The 25,625-nt window shown below is 47.6% G+C and overlaps 1 protein-coding gene across 1 annotated transcript in view; it reads left to right on the top strand.

The window, feature by feature from the left end:
* TOX2 (TOX high mobility group box family member 2) overlaps positions 1-25,625 on the top strand; it is a 157,172-nt gene that overhangs the window by 68,220 nt on the left and 63,327 nt on the right. Inside the window, exon 3 of the mRNA XM_059827198.1 lies at positions 23,475-23,720. Coding sequence (XP_059683181.1) covers positions 23,475-23,720 — 246 coding nt within the window. The remainder of the gene's footprint in view (positions 1-23,474; positions 23,721-25,625) is intronic.

The following is a 25,625-nucleotide window of genomic DNA, read 5'->3' on the forward strand; positions in this document are numbered from 1 at the left end:
ATCACCCCAACCCCACCATGCCCACTCAACCATGTCCCGCAGTGCCACGTCCACACGTTCCTTGAACACCTCCAGGGATGGGGACTCCACCACCTCCCTGGGCAGCCTCTTCCAGAGTCTGACAACCCTTTCAGTGAAGAAGTTTTTCCTAGTATCCAATCTAAACCTCCCCTGGCACAACTTGAGGCTGTTTCCTCTTGTCCTATCACTTGTCAGTCGGGAGAAGAGACCAACACCCACGATGCATCGGCATAAGCAACTCTGCTTTTGTAACTGAGAGCACAGATAGGACCCCACTGCTTTAACTGTGAGTGTTGAAAATATGATAGTTAAATTGACAGAAAGTTATTTGCACACTATTTCCTCCTCCTAATGCTATTCTTATAAGATGCTTTTGCTGGCACAGTCATACTGCCCATCTATGTATCAAAAACGTCAGGTCTTGGATACCAGGAACCACACGTGTCCTGTGGACACGCGTGGGTGCTGCAGGCGTGCACAGCAGCATTGAAAAAGCATGATTTCAACCCAACCCTGGCAAGACACCTGATGTCGATGACCCTGCAGAGCAGCAGGGAGGACTTTGCCTTGGACTGTGTGCGTTAGGCCGAGACTGGGTAACTCGTGGATGGAGCTGCTGACATTTATACTGCTGAGAAAGTGGATCTGTGGGCATAGACGTGTTTGTACGTGGCAGCACGTGCATAAAATAGAAGGTGGGGTTTTCTCTTGCTGTGCGCATTGGTAGGAGCTCAGCTGAGTGCGAGGGTTAAACAGATGCACCAAGGGAGCTGCGAGAGACTCTATTTGTCATGTGCGCGCACACGTATACAGCATCTGTCTTCAAATGTGTCCCTGTATAAATGTTAGTGTGGGGTTATACATGCCTGCCCCTTTCTGCACGCATGAAATCCGTCTGCGTATGTATGTGTGCTTGGATGTGTATAAATCAACATTTATCTACTGTGTCTATTGCCCTTTATCTCTTTATCTCCATACATCTTCAAGCTTGGGTCTGTATTAGCCATAATAGATACAGTAAGTCGCTGATCTGGTGGGTCAAATGGTCAGGGCTCTTTGATCAGCCGTCAGGATACATTACCACCAGGGCCTCCGGTGGGGCTTGAATTACAACTTACATTTGACTCATTTCTGGGGTCAAAACGTCCCTCTTATTTGATCGAATGACAGAAATTGTATAATTTGTATATATCCCTGAGCCATATGTGCTCTGAGTGCCACTCTAATGTGTTTTATAAAGGCACAGCTGTCTTGGTGACTTATTTAAAATGGGATTTTGAAGTAGTGTTCTTGCCATTTAATGTCCTCATTCAGGGTTACACAAGGTTTATCAAATAATAAATAACATTTAGAACATTCATTTTAGCATAACAATGGGTTTGCTAGTTATAAGGAACTGGACTGTACAATAAAGCTGTGTTTGGTAAATAAGCAATAATGTAGAAAGCAAGTGATAGCATAATCAGAAATTAATGACGGTGCAGGAAGCTATGGATACCTTCCTTGCATTCCGCTAACGCTCCAGACTAGACAGAGCTCATCTTGGCAGCCTCTGCTATAAAATATGCCATCAAACCTTGTCATAATACTGGCAGATGCGTTGTCCTCCCACCTCCTGGGCCTCCCACCAATCTCGACTGAATTGCAGCAAAATGTCAACCATTGATAAAATAAACCTGGGTCTGGGACAGATCCAGGCAGGGCAAGTGCGGGGGGTCCCCTTCCTTGCTGGGGGCTGCGGAGCCAGAACGCAGTAACTGCACAGTTGTGAAGTGGCCATGGAGCCCCAGGCAGTGTGAGGACAATTAGGTGCTGCTAAAGAAGATACAGGTCATCCTCCCCTCGTCCTTGCGCCTTCCTCCCTAGCGGGAAGCTGTAAAACAGGACCAATGTGGACTTTTGCCCACGTGGTTTTCCCTCCATCAGTTGCTTTGGAAGAGATGCTCCGTCACTAGCAGTGAAGCAACAGCGTGCAATTGCTCAGGCGTGACGTGTGCTCATGGTGGTTGGTCCCTGACCTACAAGGACCTGTGAATGTGAAGAAGTTTCCAACAATATGTTTCTCCCTGAAGCTCGTAAGGTGCAGCAGGTTGCTCGTGGGCACCACAGCCACTGTCTCAGACCTGGGTTTCCTCCAGAAGAAAGGCTGGAAGAAACCAGGAGACCATGCAGGTGGCCGAGCGATCCCTTAGGGTGATCCCTCTCGACTCTTGTCGTAGTAAAGACTGCACAGCAGAGTGGTGGAGGAAAAATTAGAGCCCACCATGAGGTTGTTATTGGTGCAATTTCCACTTAAGTCCCCTAACGAACTTTTGTGTTTCTAAGGAGTCTGATCAGTCTTTGCATATGAAGAAACTTGTGTTTAACTTTGAGGAGACATGTCTCAGGGTCCTCATGATCTTTTGATTTTGGCTATTGACTGGCTTGATCTGTTGATCACCAGGAACAGATGATGGTCAGGGGGTGGTCAGTGCTAGAGAAAATCACTGATATAAGTAGAAGGGTTTAAAAGATAAGGGACCCTGTCCCCCAGGCGTGGAGAGCTCTGATGCTCCTGAATTTCCAGCAGTATTGTGCTCCTTGGGTTTGACCCTCTTGCCTCTGTACAGCATCCTGGTCCCTTCCAATCTGCAAACAGTCTGTATTTTTGAAGTCTAGAGTCAGCCACAACAGGGACAGAGTACACCTTAAAGTAAAAAACTGATGACTCCCTAATCCCTTTACAATGATATATTGCAAATATTGCTGGAACATATACAGAGAAGGCCCCTGCTGAAGAGAAGTGAGAGCTTTATACTGACTTGAAGTTGAAAGAGAGGATTAAACAGAGTTTGGCAGCGCAGCGGAAGCTGGGAGTGTGCGCTGCAGCAGGCACCCATGCTAAGATACAGATTTTGCTCTTTCCCTGCTGTTCTTTGAGTAATACTGTATAATTTCATATGTTGTGCTAGAGAATAAAAAATAGAGGGAAGACATTGATAGATATTAAATGCCTTTCTCAGCAGACGATTCAGGAAGAATCTCATGTACTATTTTAGAATGAACAATAGAGTGTTACATGTCATTTATTATAATCAGCAGCTAATGGAAACCCTTCCAGGAGGGGTTATGGAGGTGAGCACAACTACAGCTGATGATCCAGGCTCGTGAATTTTGCATGAACTACTATGTGACTGTGAAATTTTTGAAAGGTGCAGTCAGAAAGCGATTCCTGTAACTTAGTCATACCAAGAGAGGCTTCTATTGCTGGTGTAGGGTCAGCTGTAGTGCTTAAATAAAATGATAATAAAAAAATCCCTTGGTATTACAAGCAGAATGAACATCATCTTCAAACCTTGGTCTCAAAGGACTCCTAAGTTGTTAACAACAGGGTGTTTGAAAAACAGCCACCAAGCATCACAGAGTGAAAAGCTAATGTAACTGAGCAGTTCCTAGACCAAAATGAATAGTCTCTGTTTCTATTGCATTTACTCTGGGGGGAAAAAAAAGAAATAGCATCTCATACAGTTGAAGATATCTGAAAGGTGACATAGAGCGTCTTGTAGGGACAAAAAACTCTGATGTTGTCTTGGTGGTTGAATTTCATGCGTAGACATGCATTTCATCAAAGAACTGAGGTTCCTAAATAGATTTAGGTTTCAGGGCAAAGGCAGGAGGGAGGAGGAGATCCTCGGGTGCATCGGAGCAGTGGTCGGGAAGCAGAGGAATAGCACGCACTGCGGCTGGCAGCCTGAGGGCTAGGCACAGCGTCCGCCGTCCTCCAAGGTCTTCCAGGTGACCGCAGCCAGCTATGCCCTCGGGTCAGCCCGAGAAGTAATCTTTCCTTCTCTTTCCCAAGTCTTTCCCAGGTTTTCTGGGATCTGAATCAGCTCAGAGATTGTTTTTGTCCCAGCGTTAAAGAGCATCTGTATTAAGCAGCACGCCTGATTCTAGCCCTCAGTCCGCGAGGAGTGTGATCAAAATGTCCATGAGGATCTTCAAACGGAGCTCTGGTTTCTTCTGCGGTGAAGAAGTCCATAAGCAGGGAAACATTTAAATAATAATAATAATAAATTGCCAATCAATGCAGGAGAGTGGTCCAGAGCTGGAGGCAGCCCAGCTCCAACCCATGGTCCAGCTGCCGGGGGGCTGGGGAGGTGGGGGGTACCCAGGGGCTGGCAGAGAAAGGGGAGCAGCAGGACAAGGTGTATCCCACTGAGGAACAGGATTTGCTGCTGCTGCATCCTGAGTCGAAGTTTTACATATAGAAAATATTGATACCAAGAGGAGTTCTGATAGACGGTTGGACGTTGGTGTTTCTTGGCACCGAAATGCCATGACGCCCATCAGTGGGGCTGAAGGAAGAGTGGACCTGAGATTCTAGAAATGCTCCCTGTGTGCTGGAGGGCGAAGGAGATGGAGTAACTGGGACTGCTTCAGAGCACCGTGGGGCACAGCTCAGGTCCTGTCAGACTGAATAGCGCTGAAGAGGATCTGCTGCTGTGCGTGGTGACTCCTGTGGCGCGAGGACACGTGGGCTGGCAGTCCAGCAATGCTGATGAGCTCGTAAAGCCAACAGCTCATAAAATAGCAGCAAAATATAGAGGAAGGTGGTGTGCAGTATCCTTTAGCCAACAAAGTGTCACTTTATCAAAGATTTCCCACTGTGCTCAACGCTGCTGTAAAGGGACTGCACGTGGTGTATGCAGAGCTGCTGCCTTTGATGGTCAGCATGGCCCAGGGCAAGGTGGAGACCTACACGTGGGGGAACCTGGGGCAGCTCTGGAGGGAGCAGGTCACCTTCAAAGCATAGGTATCACGTTAATACGGTGCTTATGTGTGCTTTAAACCCTCTGACGGTGCCCCTCCGGCCAGCTACTACTGCTTCTGGGAGGGTGCTGGGTTGTCCTTGAGCAGTGGCTGTCACTTCAGACAAAGGCAATCCTGGAGGTTTTATGCACAAGCTGTTTCTGCCTTCAGATCCTCCAGCTCCTCGCACTGTGCTAATTCCTCGCCGCTTGTCTCCCGAATTACCTGCCGTGACACAGCGTGATTGGGAGCCAGGTCTTTACATGCTAACGATTGATGCTGAGCTCTGATAATGCGATAACATCGCTATCGGTTAGCTGTGATGAGCAAGATTTTCTACCCCGTCCTGGTTGGTTTTGGCTCCTGCAGAGGTTGGTTTGCTTCTATAATGGACCTCTGGGGAGTGGCTTTGGAGAATTGTGTTTATTTGTGGAAATGTAGCACTGTGAGCCGCAGGAATATGAAAAAAAACCCAGCCTGTTGCTCTTGGGATTTCCTTTCCCAGCTGATTGATTACTTCTTTTCTTCTCATCGGAGCCCTGGCCCTAACCAGTGTTTGGGTCTGCCATCACAACAGAGTGATTAACTGGGGAGCTGCTTACTTCCATCAGGAAAGTGTTATTTTCCACCGCAGAGTTTGGATGAAGGCCTGTGCAGAAAGGAAGACCCCTCCATAGCCTCAGCTGGCTGCAGAATGAGCCCTTCGCTCCCCATCGTCTCTGCGGCTGCCCTGGGCGCGTGCGGGGTTGGACTCCGCTCCAGCCCCACGGTGGCCTGACCCGCTCAGCAGAGCATCTCGGGGCTCTGCAGGTACTGGAGGATGATGAGGGTTATGTATCTCGAGTGCGGCCATCCAGCTCCTCACACTCGGAGTCTGGCGTTCACTCCAGCCTCTACTTGCTCGTGCGGTTGGGCAGCGCCGTGGACCCGAACTGGTGCTCTGGCAGCTTGCCTGCGAGCGTGAAGTGGTACCCAGCCCCTCGCTGCTCGAGCAAGGTGGTGGGACCTCACGGGGAGCCAACCCATGAGAGTGGGCTGGCTTGGCACCTGCACACGATGGGTCGGTTGGTTAGCTCTTACGCTTCCGCTGTGGGATTTGTTCAGTAGAACCCTGGGCATCCCCCTGCTTGAAGCCGGAGCGGCTCAGAGTGGGTGCAGCCGGCAGGTACCTGGGCAGGGGAGCATGGGTGCCATGGGTAACCCGGGCAGGGGAGCGTGTGTTGCGGGTACCCAGGAGGGGAGGATGCACTATGGGTGCCCAGGAGAGGGGAGTGTGCGTTGCAGGTGCCCAGGAGAGGAGCATACATGCCACCAGTCTATGTGGTTCTGCTCCTTTGGGGAAGGCTTAGATCTTTCCCCATCAGGTGATGCACCAGGCCAGGCTGGTCAGAGCTGTGATGGGAACCAAAACTCAGAGACAGTTCGGGATGCACTAGTCTTTCGCAGGGAGGTATGCTCCGGCACCAGACCCGGCTGAAGGACCACTATCGCAGCAGTCTTAGCTCCTGCCGGCGGGGTGAAAGGCGCAAAGCTGACCCAGACCGCTGCCTTTGGCCCCTGCACCCATCGCCCGTATCGCGGTTCTGCCGAGGGCCGTGCTGGGTCTCACTCCTCGGCGACACCGCTTTCATATCAGCAGCCTCTGAGCAAGCCTGAATTAAATTTATCTCAAACTAGGAAATCCATCAGCAAGCCATCAAAAGTGTCTGAGCTGACGCTGTATAGCTCAGGTCTATACATCTGTATACACTGTAAAGGGCAAAATATGACTTGGCTTTTATTACTTTAATTAAAACATGAGTGAAGAGTATGAGATTCATATTAAATTGTATTTTCCTAGCTGCTGTGTGAAGGAGCTAACTGATCTGATTACCATGAAGATTACAAACTATCAAAGTGAAAAAGAGCTTTTTTGCGAGTATTTCGTATTAAACCTTCAAACATAACACTTTAAGAATAATTATAGTTGTATTACTGGAAAATGATTCATGAATTCTGAATAAATATAAGACCCTTAAAGGGAAATGTTCCAAGACCACAGTTTTCGTTCCAATCTGATGAAATTTAGTATCATTTTGCAGCTGTAGAATAAAATGAAAAAAATATGTACATAGACTGTATTGAGTATATGTCCGACTAAACTAATGAGATTTTTTTCATCAACTCTAAGCACGCACACAGACAAATGGAATAGCCATTCTCATTTTCCGTAATAGAAAGCGCCAAAAGAGAAAGCAGAAAGGATCTTACTGCTCACAAGTCTTTATTCTACCCTTGATTGTTAAATAATATATTTTAAGTTCTCATATCTCGCCTGCAGAATGTTTGAACTGACATTAATGGGTATATAAGAGAAAAGAGCGAGCTTAAAAAAAAAAAGTGAGGAAGGGCTAGGATTGGGAATTTTATTAATATTCCCAGTGGGCTGTAATAAAGATACTTTTCACACAATACAGTGAATGTTTACAGCAGACAATTTAGTTTCCTTCCAACAATTATGAGAGAAATTGAATCTCAGGAAATGTTAGTTTTCTCTAAAATTAGACATAACAATAAAGATAGCCCTGAAAGTTTATTAAGGAGGGAAGAAAAAAAAAAAAGTCATCAGTCTCTGGAAGACAATTTAGCAAATTTATTTTAAGAATTCCATATGACTTCTAAACAAAACCAGACACCTACGTGGCGCTGAGGGCTCGTGCTCCCCACGCCGTGCTCGAAGCTGGGGGCTGCTTTTCTCTCGAGGAGCTTTTTTCCCCAGGCTTCAGCAACTCCTAGTGCATTTTGGAAGCAAATACCCAAAAGGTGCTTGTTTCCACCACGGACCCGGCTGGAGGAGGATGCCCATCACTTCTGCAAGCAGGTGGGGCACAAGGTGGTAACAGGTCACGTTCCTCTGCGTACGGGTCAGGGTGCTACAAGCTGGGAGCCCCCACCGCTATCAAAGGGAAGATGTGTGGTCCTCACCTGCCCACCCCTCATCCTAGGGCAGGTTTCCCTGCGCTGAACACATGAAAGGGAAACATCGTTATTTAAATCAGAAATAGCAAAGCTGTAGGAGCCCCATTTCATAAAAGCAGCAGGACGTTTGCTCACCCGAGTGGTAGGAAGTTGAACGCTGTGTATTTTTGCATGAATATTTGCATGCCTTCGTGCGGGTGCAGTTAACGTTGATGCTTGTGCAAATGTGACATTTCCTCCACCCCCTGCACAAGTGCAGAGCTCTCCGTGCAGTCGCGTGTGGGTTTGCATGCACAAAGGACTAGTTAGCAAAACACTGTGAGTTCAGGCCTTTAAGTTTTTAACTGGTCATGAAATGTCAAGAGAGGAGCTGCAAGGAAAGGACGGAAATTATTGGGCACTTGAATGCAACTTCAGGAATGAATTTATCACGGTCACACAGAGGTGCTGGGGATCAGAAAGGGAAAGCCACTCTGTAAAATGCAGAAAGCGCTGAAGCTCTTTGAGCAACTCATGCTATGGTGTTTATTTTTTGAAACACCGCGGTTTGAACATGCCGTGTAATTCTTCTACTTGCCCTGGTTTCCAGACTGCTGCACGGAGGATGTGCTGCAACGTGCGCGATAGAAACACCTACTCTCTTCTACTTGCATGTTTTTTCTTTTGTCTATGCGATCCTTGATTGCCAACTTCTGCCTCACTTTGTTCCAGTCTGGAAAGAGATTCCTGTTATCTGATATCAAGATTAGGGATGGGAGGAGAAATGGTGAAAGCCAATGCAGCTTAACTTGCAGCCAAGCTTCTCTAGTAACATTCCTCGAAAGGATCTGTCTGTCCCATTTTGATCATATTAGGGGCTAGACTGGGATGATGTTTTTTGGTAACAGCAAGTAGGACTCTGAGGTACCCGGTTTGGTACCAGTATGAGCAATAGAAGCACTCGGCTCTGAGTCGTCACAGGTTTGTGGAAATATCTAGGCTTTGCGTGGGCTTGGGTTTGCAAGATGGCAGCTGAAGCCCTTGAGTACACTGGGCAAATGTGGATTTTTACCATGGGGTAGATGTTTTGGCTTTGTTGCCTGCAGCCCTGCTGTGCTCAGAGCCTCCCCCGCCTCTCCATTAGCATCTCTCTCTCATTTTGGCTCTTCCACCTCTGCTCGTTTCCCTTGGAACAATTCAGGTTCCACCTGGCATGTTGTAAACTAGTAAAAAAAATAGAAAAAGCTCTCCAGCTGCTTAATGAATGAAGCTTTTCAGTTGTTTCAGCCTCCGGATAGCTGGGGCTGGTTTTCTTTGGATGCAGCTGCTAATGGAGTGCCTCCGGCCTCATGCCTTGTGGGTTGGGTCCCTTGTGGTCATGCGATGAAGGTTGTGCTGGTGTTGATGTGAGCCCTCTTGCACCTTCATCTCCTCAAGAAAGCTCTTCCCTGTGTCAGCAGATGTTGTCCATTGCCTCTAGAGCTGCCAGTGCCTACAACAGTCCTTTCTCACCACCAGCGATGGAGGTGATCGATGCTACACGCTCCTGGCTGTGACCAGCAGCTTGGTGTCCCGGCTGTCCTTCTAGACGGAGAGTTGTCATTACTTTAGGGAAACATTGCTCTCTTGATTGTTAATTTGATGGTTTTCCTTTTTGCCTTCCTCCTGAAAGGATGGTACCTACTCTAGCTATTCATTTTGTCCAGGTTGCTTAATGCTTTAGAAGGTATTTGATGAGTATCTGTGAATTAGGACATAAATGAGCCCCTCACAGCAATGTGTGTGTTCCTGCCTTTTTTTAGATACCATATATAAACCTGTTTTTATTAAAGAAAAAAAAATTGTTAAAATTGTTAAAAATAAAATCTGTTTGTTTCCCAAAATTCACATACTGGAGGCTTAAGGCTGAGATTTTCACACCTATGCTGGGGATTTGGATACTTGGCCATGCACCATGTTACAGTTCTCACAATTTTGTCATGAGTCTTTTGGTGCTTCGTGCTTTCCCTAACAGCCCGGCACCTTTGTACTCTTGTGACATGACAGCTTCTGCTTTGGATAAGTGAGTAAATGAATAAAATTCTTGCAGTCGTGGTTGTGGAGGAAGGCTTGTAATTGTGGCGCTCAGAAGCTCAGTAAATGCAAAGGAGGTTGAGAGAGATCCCGGGTGATTATCTTGACATCTCATGGACTGGGAGGACTGGCACGTTGAGGAGTTTTGCATATTTAGGGTCTGCAAGGAGTGAGGCATCCCAACCCCATAGTTAATCTTTAATATCTCCTTTGACCAACCAAAACCAGGTCATGCTTAGCTACAGACAGACGTTGCCTGCCCTGGCTTTGGAGGCAGCGCCTGCCCAAACCCAGTCATGGAGAGAGATTGAAATCAGGGGGATGCTCTTGTCGTCTCATCTCAGGGTTTACTTTGGCAAAGCTGACTAAGAGGTATCTGGCTTTGGCACTTCTCCCACGTGCTGGAGCCAGATTCTGGGGCTGAGGGTCTTCGGGATAACGTGGGAGGCTGATTTATTGCACTGGTGATTTCAGTTAATTTCCTTTTCCCATTTTGGTAACTTCCTGGCAGTCTGAAATGTTTTGCAGTGGATGGACGGGTAAAGGATTTCAAGCTCCTCTTGGGGATAAAGAGGAGAGAGGGGAGGGAAGAAGGTGGCATTTTACAAAGCATTGATATGTTCTTAATTTTAATAAAATATAAAAAAAAAAAAGGTAAGCAGCACCTTAGCTGCTAAGGCGACAGGCGCTTAAGAAGCACTGAATAAATACATAAAACATATTTGCTGAAGGCATTTGTCGTTGGAAGTTTAAACATTAAACATGCCTGCTCCGTCTGATACCATAATAAAGCAGAGATGTTCAAAGAGCCATTAGCGGTGCTCTGACTATGGCTTTACATCTTCACTATATGTACCAAGGAAGACGCATTATATCAGCGATGCCTCAGTGAGTTTTGCTTCCAGAAGGGAAAGTAAGTGAATTCTGGGAGGGATTTCAATGTGTATTGGCCCTTTTCATAGTGCATTTCCCCTTCTGTATTGATCGACGTGGATGTTTTGGTATTGTTCCCTTGTAAAGCACCGGGGCAGGTCCATGGGAGGCAGCAGCTCTCCCATTGTCCCGGTATCCCCAGGCTTAATAAAAGCTGGCTCGGGGCCTGATGAGACAAATAAACAGGTTTGTGTATTTAGTTTTTTAAATTACAGGATAAGGAGGAACACAGATACTCGATCCATTAAGAAATAACTAGGTGGGTGATTCAGTACCATTTGTGTAAATGGCACTAACTCTGATCTGCCTGCACAATTTATTAATACTTCACGGGAGGAAAAAAAATTATTTTAATCTCATAATGGATGATGAGCTGTGAAATTGCTTCTGCAGCAGCTGGGCACCCTGGGGGAGGTGCTAGATTGCACCACATTATGCAAGCTCTCCCCACATCTCTGCCTTCCTCGTGCTAATCAGACACGTCAAATCTGGACGATGGGGAGGGGGGTGCCACTGCTTCTGTTGGATTTTATTACTTTTTTTTTTTGTTTTAACATGTGTAGTTTTCTTGTCACTTTGCTTTGGGGTCCCAAGTCTAACTTTGGAAGCAGGTGAGCTCAAATCTGAGCGCGTTTGTGCTGGGTGATGCTTTGGGCTTCAAAGATCCTGGCCTGATCCCTGCCGCCACTGGCCACGCCGGCCCTGGCTCACAACATTAAATAACTAGAAATTTAGCAAATGTAGTGGGGCTGACCCACTTTGTGATTTCATCTGGCTGATACCCTCACTTTGTAGGCAAGAGTACCAAGAGCTGTTACTGTTGAGCAGCTTTGCTCTGCCTTCGTAGGCTTGGAGTGGGATCACGAGCAGTATCGTCATTCCGAGCGCTGCGGAGATTCGTTTGTGCACTGGAAGGAGCTCCTTCGGTTGCGTAGGGGAAGACAGTGCACATGTATAGTGATGAGAGAAAACCGGGTGTAGTGTAGGACCACTTAGGAAAACATTGCGGATTGCCCCCTTAGGCTCTCGCAAGGGAATGGCAGTGTTTGCTTCTGCAGTTGGGCTGGTAGTGTACTCGCAGTCGTACGTGCATGTCTCAACGCCTTGCAAACACCAGGGCTGGTGGCTGCAGATGTGCCCTGGGGTGGGAGGACCGCACAGGGCTTTGTTTGAAAATTTATCCTTGCTGATGGGAGGAAAAAAAAGCAATCAGGGCACATCTGGGAGAAAAAAGACTTGATTCAAGATGGGTTGTGTTGCCATTATGGCTTTGGTGGAGGATCTTGCTGCAGGTGAAGCAGTATTTGCCACACTGCCTGCGGCACAGAGTACGGCTCTGCTGGCTGTGTGCAGAGGGTTAGAACATATCCTTTGAGATAAAACTCTGAAAAACTTGCTACAAAGCATCTGTACAAAGTCTGCCACAAGGGCTTTTTTAATCCCTTAACCCCACACCTTCAGTTTTGAGCACAAGGGAAATACTATCTAAGACAAAAATGGGAAGGGGACAAGTATGGTACAGAATATAGTTTCCTTCCTGCTCTGGGTCCTTCTTGCTCAGCTGAAGCCAGGTTGAACTAATTTCTTAGAGTGCTTTTTACTAATTCTTCCTTGCATGCAGTCCATTACTGTTTTCAGGCCGCCTTATCTCTTGACCTGCTTACAGTGCATTATACATCATTATATAATGTACCCTTGGCTCAACACAAAATACCAAATCCGTACAGTCCAACAATGAATTTCTGTGAAGTGCACTGATCTTATTATGCAAGTTCAGTATGCCATGAGACAAAGAAGGCAATTATGTAAAATCTGTACTCCTCAAATAATTCCCAGAAATGCATGATATTCTTGAGTAGAATATTATCATATTCCTTGTATTCGCTTCCAGGCAAGATACTAGGAAAGAAAAGAAAAGGGGTTACATTAGTCTGGCCCAGTCAGTCTAATTTTAGATCCCCATCGGCTCCTCTCTCATTGGATGTACGGTCCCTTCAATGTATTTTAAAAACAGGCAAAAATCATTATAAACAATTTTAAGGAGGCTGACTGTGAAACAGATGACAGAGGGTAGACTTTGCCGACGTGGAGCGGAGCTTGCACATCTCCTAGCTTTCCCTGGAGCACTGCCACGTTTGCTTTGAAAAAAATAGGGAATAATAGCCACAAAAACACATAGTGAAATGAAACGGTTCTCTCATCAGTGTGGGCAGGTAACTAAAATGTAGGTGAAGCTAGATATTACAACAGGTGATCCAGGAGCAACTACACATCAAACATGACTTACAGTCCTGGCCCTGCTTATGAAGATGCAGCAAAGAGTTTTCAGGAGCTTTGGTTATTGCCGATGTTTGCATAAGCCAATATCGAATGCTTCTGAAAACACTGTCAACAGACTTTGAGCCTTAATATCCCATCTGCTTATTTGGAAGTTGAAAATCTTTGTTATAGGGACGTGGTGTTGCCATACGGAGTTCAGCCTCCAGAGCTGGAGATGGGGGGTCCGGATGTAGCACCTCCACGTCTGCCGTAAGGTGAATACCCCAGCATGGATCAGGACAGCATGGGGCAGAGGAAGGTGATGCCTGGACATGCTCTCTCTTGTGAGAATGGCATTTCAGGGAAGTAACAACAGCAAATCTGCAAAGCGGTAGGTTTGGGCGGATTTTGTAAGGAGCCTGGGGAACTCCCTGCTGCTAGATGTTGATGTCAAGAACGTGGTAGAGATGCAGGGAGGTGGAAGGGTGATAAAACCAGATGAGGTAGGTGAAAGGGAGGGGTGAATTGTTCTGTTCTCTGAGGAGCTTCCATAATTGTTCACTAGGGATTTTTAGATCTCCTCCAAAACGCTAGCTAGTATTGGCTAATTTTTAGGTCAGCCTGTTTGACCAGACTAACTGTTGGTCTGATTGCTTACGGGGGCCTTGAATTCATGGGAGGATAGTATGTGGTCGTGGGTTTCCATTCCTCCCTGCAAGTGGTTTTGAGAGCTTTTCTCCCCAGGAGGTATTTGGTGGCATGAGAAGGTGGATCTGGAGGGATGGTTGTCCCAGCAGGTTCAAGCGGAGCTCTCTTTTGGGACATGCTGTGGCTCTGACAGAGTCCTTCCCTGCACTCTCTTACAAGGCAATTGCTGCCTTGTGATGAAAGGAGGAAAAGCTTAGATATCTGAGGTGGATTACGGTTTTTTTCCTCTTTATTCCTGGGGGTAACTACTTCCAAAACTCATTTTTGTCAGCGTCACTGGGGAATTAGAGGTCTGTCTCTCTCTCTCTTCCCCAGAAGGATAAACACAGCATTAGCAATCCTTTATATACCATTGCATGCTGCTCTGCTGCTTCCATACATGTATATCTGCCTTTATGGTAACTGTAACCTTTTCTTGAACCAGAGATTTTCCTGAACAAGAGCCCTTTGGGATCTGTGTGGGCTTTCCTGGATACATTTTTAATAAACACAATAATTTGACTGCAGGCCCATTACCTATCCCCTGTTTGTTCAATGGGATAGTCATTTCTATGCCTGCAAAAAACACTAACTCATAGGGCAATCAAAGGAAGAATGACAACCAGGACAAAATTGGTATGTGTTGTGATAAACCAGTCCATCTTCAGCATCATGCACCGTAGCTTTATATATTGCCTGTAAATAATGGCCTCAAAAAGATATTAAATCTTTAGAAAAAATCAAGCCTAATTGTAACTATATTTTTGTTTTCCATTTTGGTTTATGTACAGTATATGACTTTTGCAGAGACATTTTTATTCCAGGAAAATGACAGGCCAACAAGAAGCCATAATTGCACTGATTTTTAGAAGTGCCTGCATTACTACAGATCTGATGTACTGCAAGACATGAATCAGAAAAATTCTATTAAAAAATCTCTTGAATGGCTGACACAGGAGTATTATCCACAATGATTAATTTGACTTGGTCATTATGAACACAGACAAGTCTGACAAAATTGCATTTCATTCCCCACTGAATTCATAAAATCACTATACACATAATAAGAAGTTATAGTTCTCTGCTATCCACTATTCTTGACAGGATTCCAGTTCTGGATAAGATACTGATTAAAAAAAAAAAAAAAGTGGGGGGAGAGAGGGAGTTGAGAGCCTTTTTAAAAGCCTACAATAGGGCTGATTTCTTTTGCTATAAATTGTTCATAGAACTCCATTATTTTTAGCTTTTTTTGGTGAAGTGGTGATGCAGGTCAACCGCAGCTTGGACGATATAAAAACTGACTATAATCTCTTATTTACATCAAAAGGGATGTGGCAGAAATGCACGCACATGCTTCACGTCATGAATCCCAAGAAGCCCTGTTGGGCTGTACCTGAGGGCGCGGGGCAGGGACCGTCACCACCGCTGCCTCTGCTCAGCCACAGCCACAAGCGAATCCTTACCCAGACTGAATCTCAGGGACTGCCCGTCATACAGATGTTTATTCATAACTGGTACCTTGTTCTTCATTTCCAACCCACATAAATGAGGTACCAATGGGCGGGTTGAGGCCAGAGAGTCCCAAGAACGTTGTTTCTGGCTTCGGTGGCGTGTAAACCAAAAAAAACTTCTCCGGTGAGCAGCAGAATTGGGTGCATGCCTCCCAAAAGTTTATCTTTCTGAGCGAACTGAGATTTTCTGTTCCCTCTGAATATTCCTGGCTCATTCCCTTCACAGTCCCTGTCCTGCTGAGCGCTGCGGCAGCGCATCGCAGCCGTCCCTTCGCTGCTGTAGCAACTGGCCAAGGAGAGCAAAGATTATTAGGGCAAGCATGAATGTTTAGGACCTTGGTATCTCCCTTCTGTGCACATGTGGTTTTATGAAACTTGTAGAAAAGAGACTTTTTTTGCGCTGCCAAACTTGGTTGAAACCTCCCGGCAGGCTCAGCTTTTGGAAGACCCATGGCTGTGTTACTGCATGGGATTTATGTCTGTAGGAGATGGGACAAGGTCACCTCACGTAAAGTTAGAAGGTCACATCCAGCTCCATTCAAAGGTGAAGCCGTGCAGTAACACTGCGCCTGAGCTGGAGGTTGGCTCTCTGCTGCGGCTTGTCGTAGCATTCAGGGTCTGCGTCAGAGCAACGCCTGCGCGATAGGAGGGAGCGGTGAGAAACGGGGAACGTGGAGGTGTGTGCTTGCTCTTTGGGTGAACTGACATTTGTTCGAGATTTAAAAACCCACTACTACGGGTACGGAAGAGGAGCACAGAGGTAGGCAGAGCCCAGCCTTCCCGCAGGTTGCCTGCTGCTCTGTTGTGCTCCCAACCTCCCCGGTGTGGCTGCCTGTTACTGAAGACTGTGCAGACACTTCCAATGCACATTTATGTTCATGCAAGAACTCATTTTTCCCTTTTCAACCGCATTCCCATAGTCAAAAACCTGAGCATGTGAAAATTAGTGTAAAAGGGGCTGGGAACACTTCAAAGACACTTTGTAGATTGTATGTGACTGACTTAATAAATACTTCTTTGGAGTATTTATCCAACTCTACCCAAGTAATTCATTGGCCCTGCTATTCACACGCTGGATCTCCGTGTGCGAAGATGAGGCAAATCAATTTCCATTCCTAAGACCCAGAGCTGCTGACGTGGAAAATCAGCGCTACTTCACTTCTTGGCATGGGGCTTTGGGAATCACAAGTGCAAGTGCAGCCCTCCAGCATCATCCCCACCGGAGAAATGGTGCCGAAGGGGTCCGCACCCCTGCCCGCAGACCCCCGGGTTGCCCTGCAGCGAACACCGGGCCGTTTCCTTTGCTGGCCCCAGAACATTTCTCTTTAGTTTGCAACATCCAAGTGACTTCCACCTTTCTCCTGCCACCTGAACTACCGATTCTGTCCCTGTGGATTCAGTGCTTTGCGCCAAGCAGAAAAGCTCTGTGGTTCATGTGCTGGAGAAATGTATCAAAATCCCTTTCTTGCAATTATGACCATGCCTGTGCTGAGTAATGTGTGTGGTGGGAGAGCAGTTCGGAGGCTTTCAAGGAAATGCAGGGTTGCTTGCCTTCATTAAGCTTTGGTTTTCATGTATTCGTTGTATTTGGACTCTTTTCTTCTTTATACGGCCCAAGTTCTTCTCCCAGCCTGGCGTGCCCTGCAGCTTGTGTGAACACTGGCCCATGGTGAATCCTTTTGCATGTATGTAAGAGAAGTAGGGAAAGTCTCTGTGAAAAAGCAATGTGCTTATCTGGCTTCTGACCCGATCCGATGCATCATCCAGCTTTGGTGCAGTCGAGATACCCCACGAACCACCTGGCTGGTTTTCTGCAGCCCCTTGCCCAAGCTGCGCTGGTAGAGCTCATGGTGCTGGTAGGAGGGGAGCGTTCTCCCTGGGGACACAGCCCCGTGTCCAGCTGGGCTCGGGTGGGAGGGTAGGGATTGCCACTGCTGCTCGTGGGATGGCATGGGCAGCCCGTAATCTTCGTGTTCTCCCTGCTCTTCATGCACACCGGGAGCTCAAGGTGTAGCCCTTGGTCATACCTCTCAGCCTGACGAATAGCAATGTTTTCCTCACTTCGCAGACCTCCCAGGCTGGTTTTGGTCTGCTTAGACCCATCTGATCTCCAAAGTGTCTAGAGGGTCACATTCCTACGGCAGTAAGCTCTTGTGTTAGCTGTGGAAAAAACCTAGCTAGTAGATGAGGGATGGTACAGAGTCCATGGTGTTCTGTGTCATCTGGATGATTAGGGTGGGATGGATCAAGCCAGCCTACGTATTTCATTGTATATTACCAAGAATAAATGTTCTCTCTTAGGCTCATATTTACTGTTGAATGTTATTTGACAGGGCAAATATTTACCTGCAGTAATACTGCAAATCTCTATCCTTCTCACTGTGAATAATATTTCTCTGAATCAATGCTTGGCTGCAACTCCTGGATCCTCGTCAATAATCACAGAGAACATGACTCAGTGGAGAATTAGGGTCACTGGACATTTGCCATGCTGCCGAGGAGAACAGTTTCCCAGGTCCTTGGTCAAGTCATGTCCTCTATGATTAATACCAACGTGCAGTGAAGAGATGGTGCTGGCCAGCTGTACAGTGTTTTGTAAAGGACAGCACTTTCCTCCCCTCCCAAGAAGGGAAAAGCAGGAGAAAGCTAAAGGCTTAATTTGTAGACATGCTGAACACTTCAAGCTCCCTCCCGAGTCACCTGCACGGCAAGTTCTCAGTGTCCTTTAAAACGCGGCTGTGGTTATGGCGTTGATTGAATCAGAGCTGATCCCTCAAGAGCTGCGTTCAGGCATCTGGACATCCCTTAGTCTCAGATCAGCTGGATGTGTGTAGCCGCCTGGCCACTGCGCAGGGGTGGGTGGATGGATCCAAAACAGCCCCTCTTCGCTCTGCTTGCTGGCCACGCTTCCCTGGGCTCAGGTCCACAGATACGCAGAGTGGTTTTGTTACTGGGTGGCTGGCGGGAGCTACCAGGGCTTGGCTTTATTTGCAGTTCAAGAGGAGCTATGGTGTAGGAGTGAAAGACAAAGCAGCAGCAGCGTTGAGTGTGGTTTTGAGTCCGGTGGCAGAGGATGTGCGGGGTTGCCATGCCTATTGGGCTGTCTCGCAGTGCAGAGGTGAGGGACACGCAGGGCATGTTGATGACCCACAGATGTGCTCCGTGTTTGCAGCAGAGAAAAGCTGCTTGCTAATCCACAGACCGGTCCCCAAAGCCACCTCCTGCCTGAGAGCCTTCTCCTGCGCTGGGCTCTGCGTGCTGCAAGGCAGAGAAATGTCTGGGCTCAGTATATGTGAGCTAGAAGAAGTGGAAATCTGGCGCAATGCTTTGAATAGATCCAAGTGAGAGCTGGGAATGGGCATCTCCATCCCCATCCCTGCACGCCCCATCAGTCTCAGGCGTGCTGGTGATCGGGGGCAGACACATCCAGGGCTGTTGTAGAAAAGCTGAGTGATGTGGCCTGGCTTTCTCAAAGCAGACGAGATGGCTTCGTGGCTGAAGCTCTCACTACTTGCCCTGCTGCCTGTTCCCAGGGCAGCCCCTTGCGCATCCAGCCTGGGTAGCTGCAAGGCAGCTCGGGCTCCCGCACCCCTTGCCTGACCTGTGCTGCCTGGTGCAGCCCGCTGATAAGAGTAGAAGAAAGGTAGGATTGTTTCTCTCCCGCCCTGGAGCAGCAACAGAAGCGTGTTGCGTTCCTTTGTTGCGGGCGTTTGTGCTGTGTTACAGCAGTGGTAGATACTCGCTGTGAAAATGCTCGGAGCTATTTCCAGCTTGCTCGTCGCTGGATGCTGACGGTCCTGAGTGAGAGCTCCTTGCTTCTCTCCTTGACCCACAGTAATTTTCAGATGCATCTTAAGGGCATGTAAAGAAGACGTCCACAACTTGATGAGCTTGTAATTCAGGTGCTTATCCAGCCATACAAAAGAAGATCCAGTTTTACTGTTAAAACTCAGGCTTTGTGTGCCTGGGACACTGGAGACAGAGAGTGGGACCAGCTCTTTCCCCGGTACAGCTCTTGTTCTCCACCCACTCCCTTGATTCAGCTCCATGTCCGTATGGAGCACCCTTTGACGGCAACTCCTGCTTCTTCTGCACCATGACGGTGCACCGCAGAACCACCTGGGCTCCGGTCAGCACAGCTTTGCTCAGGGTGTGCACAGCGCTGTTGCTTGAGCGTGCATGCAAGAGGCAGGGACTCGTGTCCCCCCTCTTCATCCTCAAATAGCTCTGCTCCCCTGGTTGGCCAGGGCCATCCTACAGGACTCTGCTGTGTCACTCTCGCTCGCTCCTTCTGCCCCCAGGACTTGCTCCTGCCAGCTCCTTAACCCCTTTCCAGCCCCACCGCTTCCCTGTCCTCCCTCTCAGCCTTCTCCTGCTGCTCAAGCTGTTGTCTCCTTCCCCACTACCCTCACTGCTGGTCACCTGCAGATCCGGGAGTTTTGGGTGTCTCCTATCTATCTCTGTCTCCGTCTCCTGAAAAGCATCAGGGAGTATGGGAAGCCTGGGAGATCATGGCATGTCATCCCCGTGGCGGGGAGCAGCCTTGGCAGGAGGCCACGCTGGGGTGTCTCCAAGCCCGGCTGGTGCTTTGGGAGTGCAGGTCGTGCCTGCGGCGGCCGCTGCAGCTCTGGCAACGGGAGCTGGCTGTGCAAGTCACGCCCTGCTCTCGCAAGGGGTGCAGCAATTCTGACTTTCCTCTCAAATGAATGCAAATAGCGTGTCCACAGCCCTGTGCTTGCGAGCTAGGAGGGAGCAGCGTTAATGTGGTTACCTGTTCTGACTCCTCGTGGTCCTGGACGTGGCCTGGGTGTCACCTTGCTGGGAACCAGAGCCCTTCTCCCCATTACAGACCCCTCCACACCTCCCCATGCCAAAGGTACAGATCTAGGGCACTGTGGCCCAGCAAGGCATGATGAAAGGGTGGTGGAGAAGCTGCATGGCATGAGCACAGCCAGATGGATGCATCTCTTCATGTCCCCACACCACTTCCCCTCCACTCCTCTTGTCCTCTGCCCCTGAACCTGCAGGTGGATGGAGACAGTCCAGGGACCGCTGTTCAAACTAGGATTTCGAGAAGGAAAAATTGTTTTTAAATATGATTTTGCTGCTGTTGGAGGTTGGTCGTACTTACGGCAATGCCATCCTGTGGCATCACTGCACAAGCACGGGGCATAGCCCTGGTGCCACGCTCAGGGCAGTTCGGTCCATGCCCAGTGCCTGGCCCCGCAGCACAGCCCCATAGCTGGGGCACAGAGATGGACGGGGGCCGGAGGGCAAGGAGGGAGTCAGGGAAGAGGCACCGTCTGCTCTCTGAGAGTGCTTGGCTCGATCCTGTTACTCCATCCCGCTGCAGGCAGAAGCAGGGGTTTGACACTCCAAGCAGCACCCATCTGCCCCGCAGTGCGAGCCGAGAGAGGGTTTGCAAGAAGAGGCTCCTTCTTTCAGCTGATTTCAGTGTTTTAATTTGAAGAGGAATAATGTGTAATTGCAACAACTGTCATCTGCTTGACAGTGGAAAATCCTAGATCTTCCGTGGGTTTTTGTGTACCGTAATGGGCAGCCTTGTAGCAGAGCGAGCTTCTCTGCACTCGCGTTTGGAGTCCTGGTGGGATGAATGGGTTCAGACCAGCTCACTAATCTAATTTGTAATGTATCCTTATAATGTATAATTGGCTGTTTAATTTAATTCAAATTAGCATAAGAATAGAAAATATAATCTGCAGCGTAGCCCACATTGTGCTGGAAAGGGGTGTTGGGTGTTGCTGGTTTGTGCACGCAGCGTGAGACACCCTTAGTGGGGACGAAGACGTCACCTTGGACGTGTCAATAGGCATGGTGTGTGACAAGAAATCACCCCCCTTTCCCACCCTTCCAAGTGTCTATCTGTCTCATCTCCCTTCCTTATCTTTCTAGCGGTCTATTTAAAACATACATAGAATAAACGTGGCTTGCTTTGGAAAATTGTTCGTAGCGATAGGGTGTAAAAGCTGGCAGGCGCGGAGTCTGATTATGTTGATTGGATATTGTCTAATCTGATTTTGATTGTGTACAGCTTCGATTGTAATTTTGATATGTCTGCACAATACTGTAGCTATTCGGAAAGCTTTGTGATTTAAACAGGTCTCTTTTCTCACCCCCACCACCGGCTGAACAGAGCAGAAGCAGAAACGTGCAGGGGGTTGAGCAGGGTGACGGGGCTTTCGCACTCCTTACAAAACCACCTCAAAGCCCTTCGGTGAGCTGCTCTGCAGCAACACAAGGAACGTGTAGTTTTGAAGAGAGCTTTAGGAAACTTTGAGTGGGTTTTACATAATTTAGTTAAGTACAGTAAAGCCACTTGCTTATATACCTGATACCAAAATAAACCAGTTGGAGGAACAAGTTTGCTGTGCAATGATTTATTTAAATCCCTTTCCGCAAAGCATGGAGCGAAATCCTCTTAAATAACTGGGAAGGGATTGGTGTACATCGAAGTGCGTAGCCCAAACGGAAACCTACTACTAGATGTATTAAATGGGATCTATCTGTCTGCTGTTGTGTACATCCTCTCAGCCCCCTGCCTTCCCCGTATAATACCGCTGCTAGACAGAAGCTGGCTGGAAAAATAGCTGGGCTTGAATTTCCCCTGAACACTAACTGTTGGTACCAAGCTATCACAGCCCGGGCTCCGTCTTGTATTTCTTGCATACTCCTATTTCCCCGCACCGGTGGGAATCTCAGGCGAACGTGAAGGGTCGGGTGGGACATGCGGTACCTGCTCTTTCCTCTGTCTCTTTTTGCAGCGGGGCGAGGGGAGGCGAGAGGTGGGGATCCAGCTTAGCAGAGGACGAGCCGCTTCCAGCCCCAGCGGCGGGGGTGAGGCCGGAGTGAAGTGACCCCCGGCTCTGACGCCCCGCAGGGACGCGTCTCTCCCAGGCAGTGCCGGAGCGCTCCCGCTGGGAGCCCTTCCACCGATCCACAGATACCTCCTTGCTCCCTGCTGCCTCTCCCAATGACTTCTGTATTCCGGTTAAATATGGGTTTTATTCTATTTTATTAAGGGTTTTCTCCCTGCAGTCTGGGGTGATGAAGAGCATGAATCCGAGTGTGAGCTCTGGGGCAATGGATTAATAAAGCCTACAGTGCTTAACTGGTTTTGCACACATCTGGGGTTTTGCTCTTAAATCAAGTATTAAGTCAAAATCCAACCGTGAAACTAGGTGATCTGAGAAATTTAGCTTAAAATCCATGTGTATAATACTATAGCTAATCAGAATTTCATATGCTATAATAATATGTGAGACAGTAGATGTTTAGAATAAGCCGCCTCTGCCAGAGACTCATTATATTGTGCTTTGACAATTCACAATTTTGGATAGATTCACACTTACATTATGAAGCAAGGATGTTTTTGTCTGAAGTGAAAACGGTTGCACAGGTGCTATAACATATTCTTTCTCCGTACAAATTGGAACGCTTAGAAGTAAACAAGGCACCAGAAAACCCGGGAAGCGCAGGGAGTACCAACATCTCTGCGCATTCTTGGTCGCCTCGAGGGAGTGTTGGTAGGGAGGTGAGGGAGTGCTTGTCCAAGTACAATTTGGATGAGGATATAAGGAAGGACAAATCTCCGTGTGTGGCCGAGTCATGCAGGCTTTCTTTAAAGGATTTAAAAAACACGTGATGGCTGTGTTTCCAAATCTCTCTCCCTGGTTGTAGCTTCTGTGCTGGAGTTTTTGAGGAATCAACGGGAATTTTGTTCCCAAGTACTAGTTAATTCTACGGAGCTAATTCTCGTAAGCACTCTTAAAAATACAAACTGTAGATGCTGTAAGAGCTGAGCTGGGTGCCCAGAGAGGGACTTCGCCTTAAAAATGCAGCAGCTGGTTGGGAAATGGCCATGCGCTTTCATGGCAGTGGGCTCTGCGAGCATCACTTGCCTGGCTGCGACCCAGGCGTGGAGGTTTCTGCTGAGGTTTTGGTGAGCTAAAGATGTGCAAGAGGGATGCAGCGTGGGAGAGGGGAGCAGTGCGGGTGCCCCAGGCAGATCTGAGGTGTGTGAGGACCCGTGGTGTCCCTGATGGATGGGTGCCGCGCTGCCGCACTCGCTACCCGGTTCCGACGTAGTTACGACCTGCTGGTGTCAGGGGCTGGAGACGTCTTTTTTATTAAAACAAAACCCTTCCCACTGGAATGTGCTTTTGTATTTCTTACATAAATAACCGCTTTTCTTTGCTGAAGCAACAAGGCAGTGACGCATTGCAAAATGTCTTTTTCATGTTTTAGACGTATAACGGTCAGAATGAGAATAACGAAGACTATGAGATCCCTCCCATAACGCCTCCTAATCTCCCCGACCCTTCCCTCCTGCACTTGGTGGACCACGAAACTGGCTATCACTCCCTGTGCCACAGCCTCCCTCCGAACAGCCTGATACCAGCGTACCCCTACCAGAACATGGACCTGCCGGCCATCATGGTCTCCAACATGTTGAGTCAGGATGGGCATCTTCTCTCCAGCCAGCTACCCACGGTCAGTGACTTCCCCCTCTTGCTATCTTTTGTTGAAGCCGCGCTGTATGTCGTGTTAGGAGTTCAGCTGAACGTAGAAAGATGCTAACGATGAGATCTTTGCACTGGGGGTTGGGAAGAGCTGGTGATGCAGCCCTGCCTTGCTGCACTGCTGCCCGCCGAGGTCGGGGTGCGGTGGCAGACACTGCAGTCACCTGCATGGCCACGACTGGTGGCAATTTTATGTTTCCAGTTTGGTGTCTTCCTGAGCCTTAACTGCTCAAGAGCAGGGGGGAAGGTTGTTTTTCTCTGGGTATGTGATATCCTCACTGAACCAAGCAAAGTGCACGTGCTCCAACGCCGTGTGAAGGTGACCAGCCAAAGCCCCAAGTTCATAGCCCCTACGTCCTGCATCCCTTCTCCTGACAGGAAAAGCCCCCAGGCCCTGTGTCACCTCTGCGTCCTGCTGCCAGGGTGGCCCCAGTGGCATCAGCAGGAGGAGCATGGATGCTCCATGAAGGGAAATATTTTCATGTCCTATTGATTTCAAGGGGAACAAGATCCCTCTTGCACTTGCAAACTCAAATTGCCTCTTGGCTCACGCCGTGGCAAGGGGATACCTTGCAAAGTTTCAAATGACTCTCCTGTAGGGATAAATAAGGCAGGGATAATGAAGTAAAGTGCAGCTCTGGGAGGAAACTTCAGGGCTAATTAGACCTTACGACGCTTCTGTATCAGCAGCATCGAGGAAAGGTTGTGGCTTGATTTTGACAGTGTTATTGAATTAATACTGTTGCTGTTTAATAATATTTTCCTCTTTAGCAGATTTAGCCCTATGGTTAGTTTTCTACTTAGTTTCTCTCTAGGATCATTGATTTTCATGGATGCCGTTGGAAGGCATCAATAACAAACAGAGTTAATTTTACTTAAATAGCATGCCTGCAAGTCTGCCACTGCGCTAGCTGGAGAACATTTGGTGTTGATTGCTTGAATAGATAACCATCTGAAAGGTAGTGATATTTAAATATTTAAATGGATATTATCTCTTAGTCTAGGAAAATCCCAAGGCTTTCTAAAGTCTTGCTGCATCTCCAAGTTTCATTGTTAGTGTGTTTAAGAAAAATATCATGTTCTGCCCATTAATATTGAACACAGGCATATTTCTATGAAATTAAATATTACTTAGGCCTCTGTGTTAGCTTTTAGGTTCTTAGGTGATTAAAACATTCATTTCTGAGACAAAAAGAGTCAATTTCAGATGAAATATTTTTCCCTGGTTTAATTTAAAGCACAGCCCCTTTGCCTGACCCCTATTTTCATAACACGATAATTTTATCCTGTGTTGATTGTCTCATTTTTGAGAGGTGATATTGCACTTATAAATCACTTTCTAAAATACCTAAAGAAACAAGAATAGTAGGATTTATTAAGCAGCTTCTGTACGTCTGAAATAATTTATTTTGGAGTAGTCCTTGGGAAATGTTCTCTTTCTTACTTTATGGTACTGTTTTACAAATGCAGCATCGTGACAATAAATCAGGACTGAGCCAGAGAAGATAAGAAAGGGGCTTAGTGGGCTGTAAACGTAGAATAGAGAGATTAAGATTTGTTTGCCCCTTACCACGAAAATAAAAAATCCAGTGAACCCTGAATTTTCCAACCGATAGTGAATTGAAACGGTTTAGTTTCGAGCCGAACCCCTTGGAGCTGTAATACATCTTCAGAGGTCCCAGCAGCAAAGGAAGTAGATCAGAGAGTGAACTGTGTTGCAGTTTCAGGTCAGAATTAAATCCTGCCGTACCCTGTTGCTGAAGTCTTTTTTCCATGCTGTCAGACTTCTCCCACTGAAAGGCAACACCTTCTAGCCCCTTTTTTTTTTTGGATGCCCCAGTCAAGTCTCCCCTTACTCCAGCACCAGCCCGCGACG

This window comes from Gavia stellata, chromosome 20, assembly GCF_030936135.1.
Source record: "Gavia stellata isolate bGavSte3 chromosome 20, bGavSte3.hap2, whole genome shotgun sequence".
NCBI classification, from domain to species: Eukaryota; Metazoa; Chordata; class Aves; order Gaviiformes; family Gaviidae; genus Gavia; species Gavia stellata.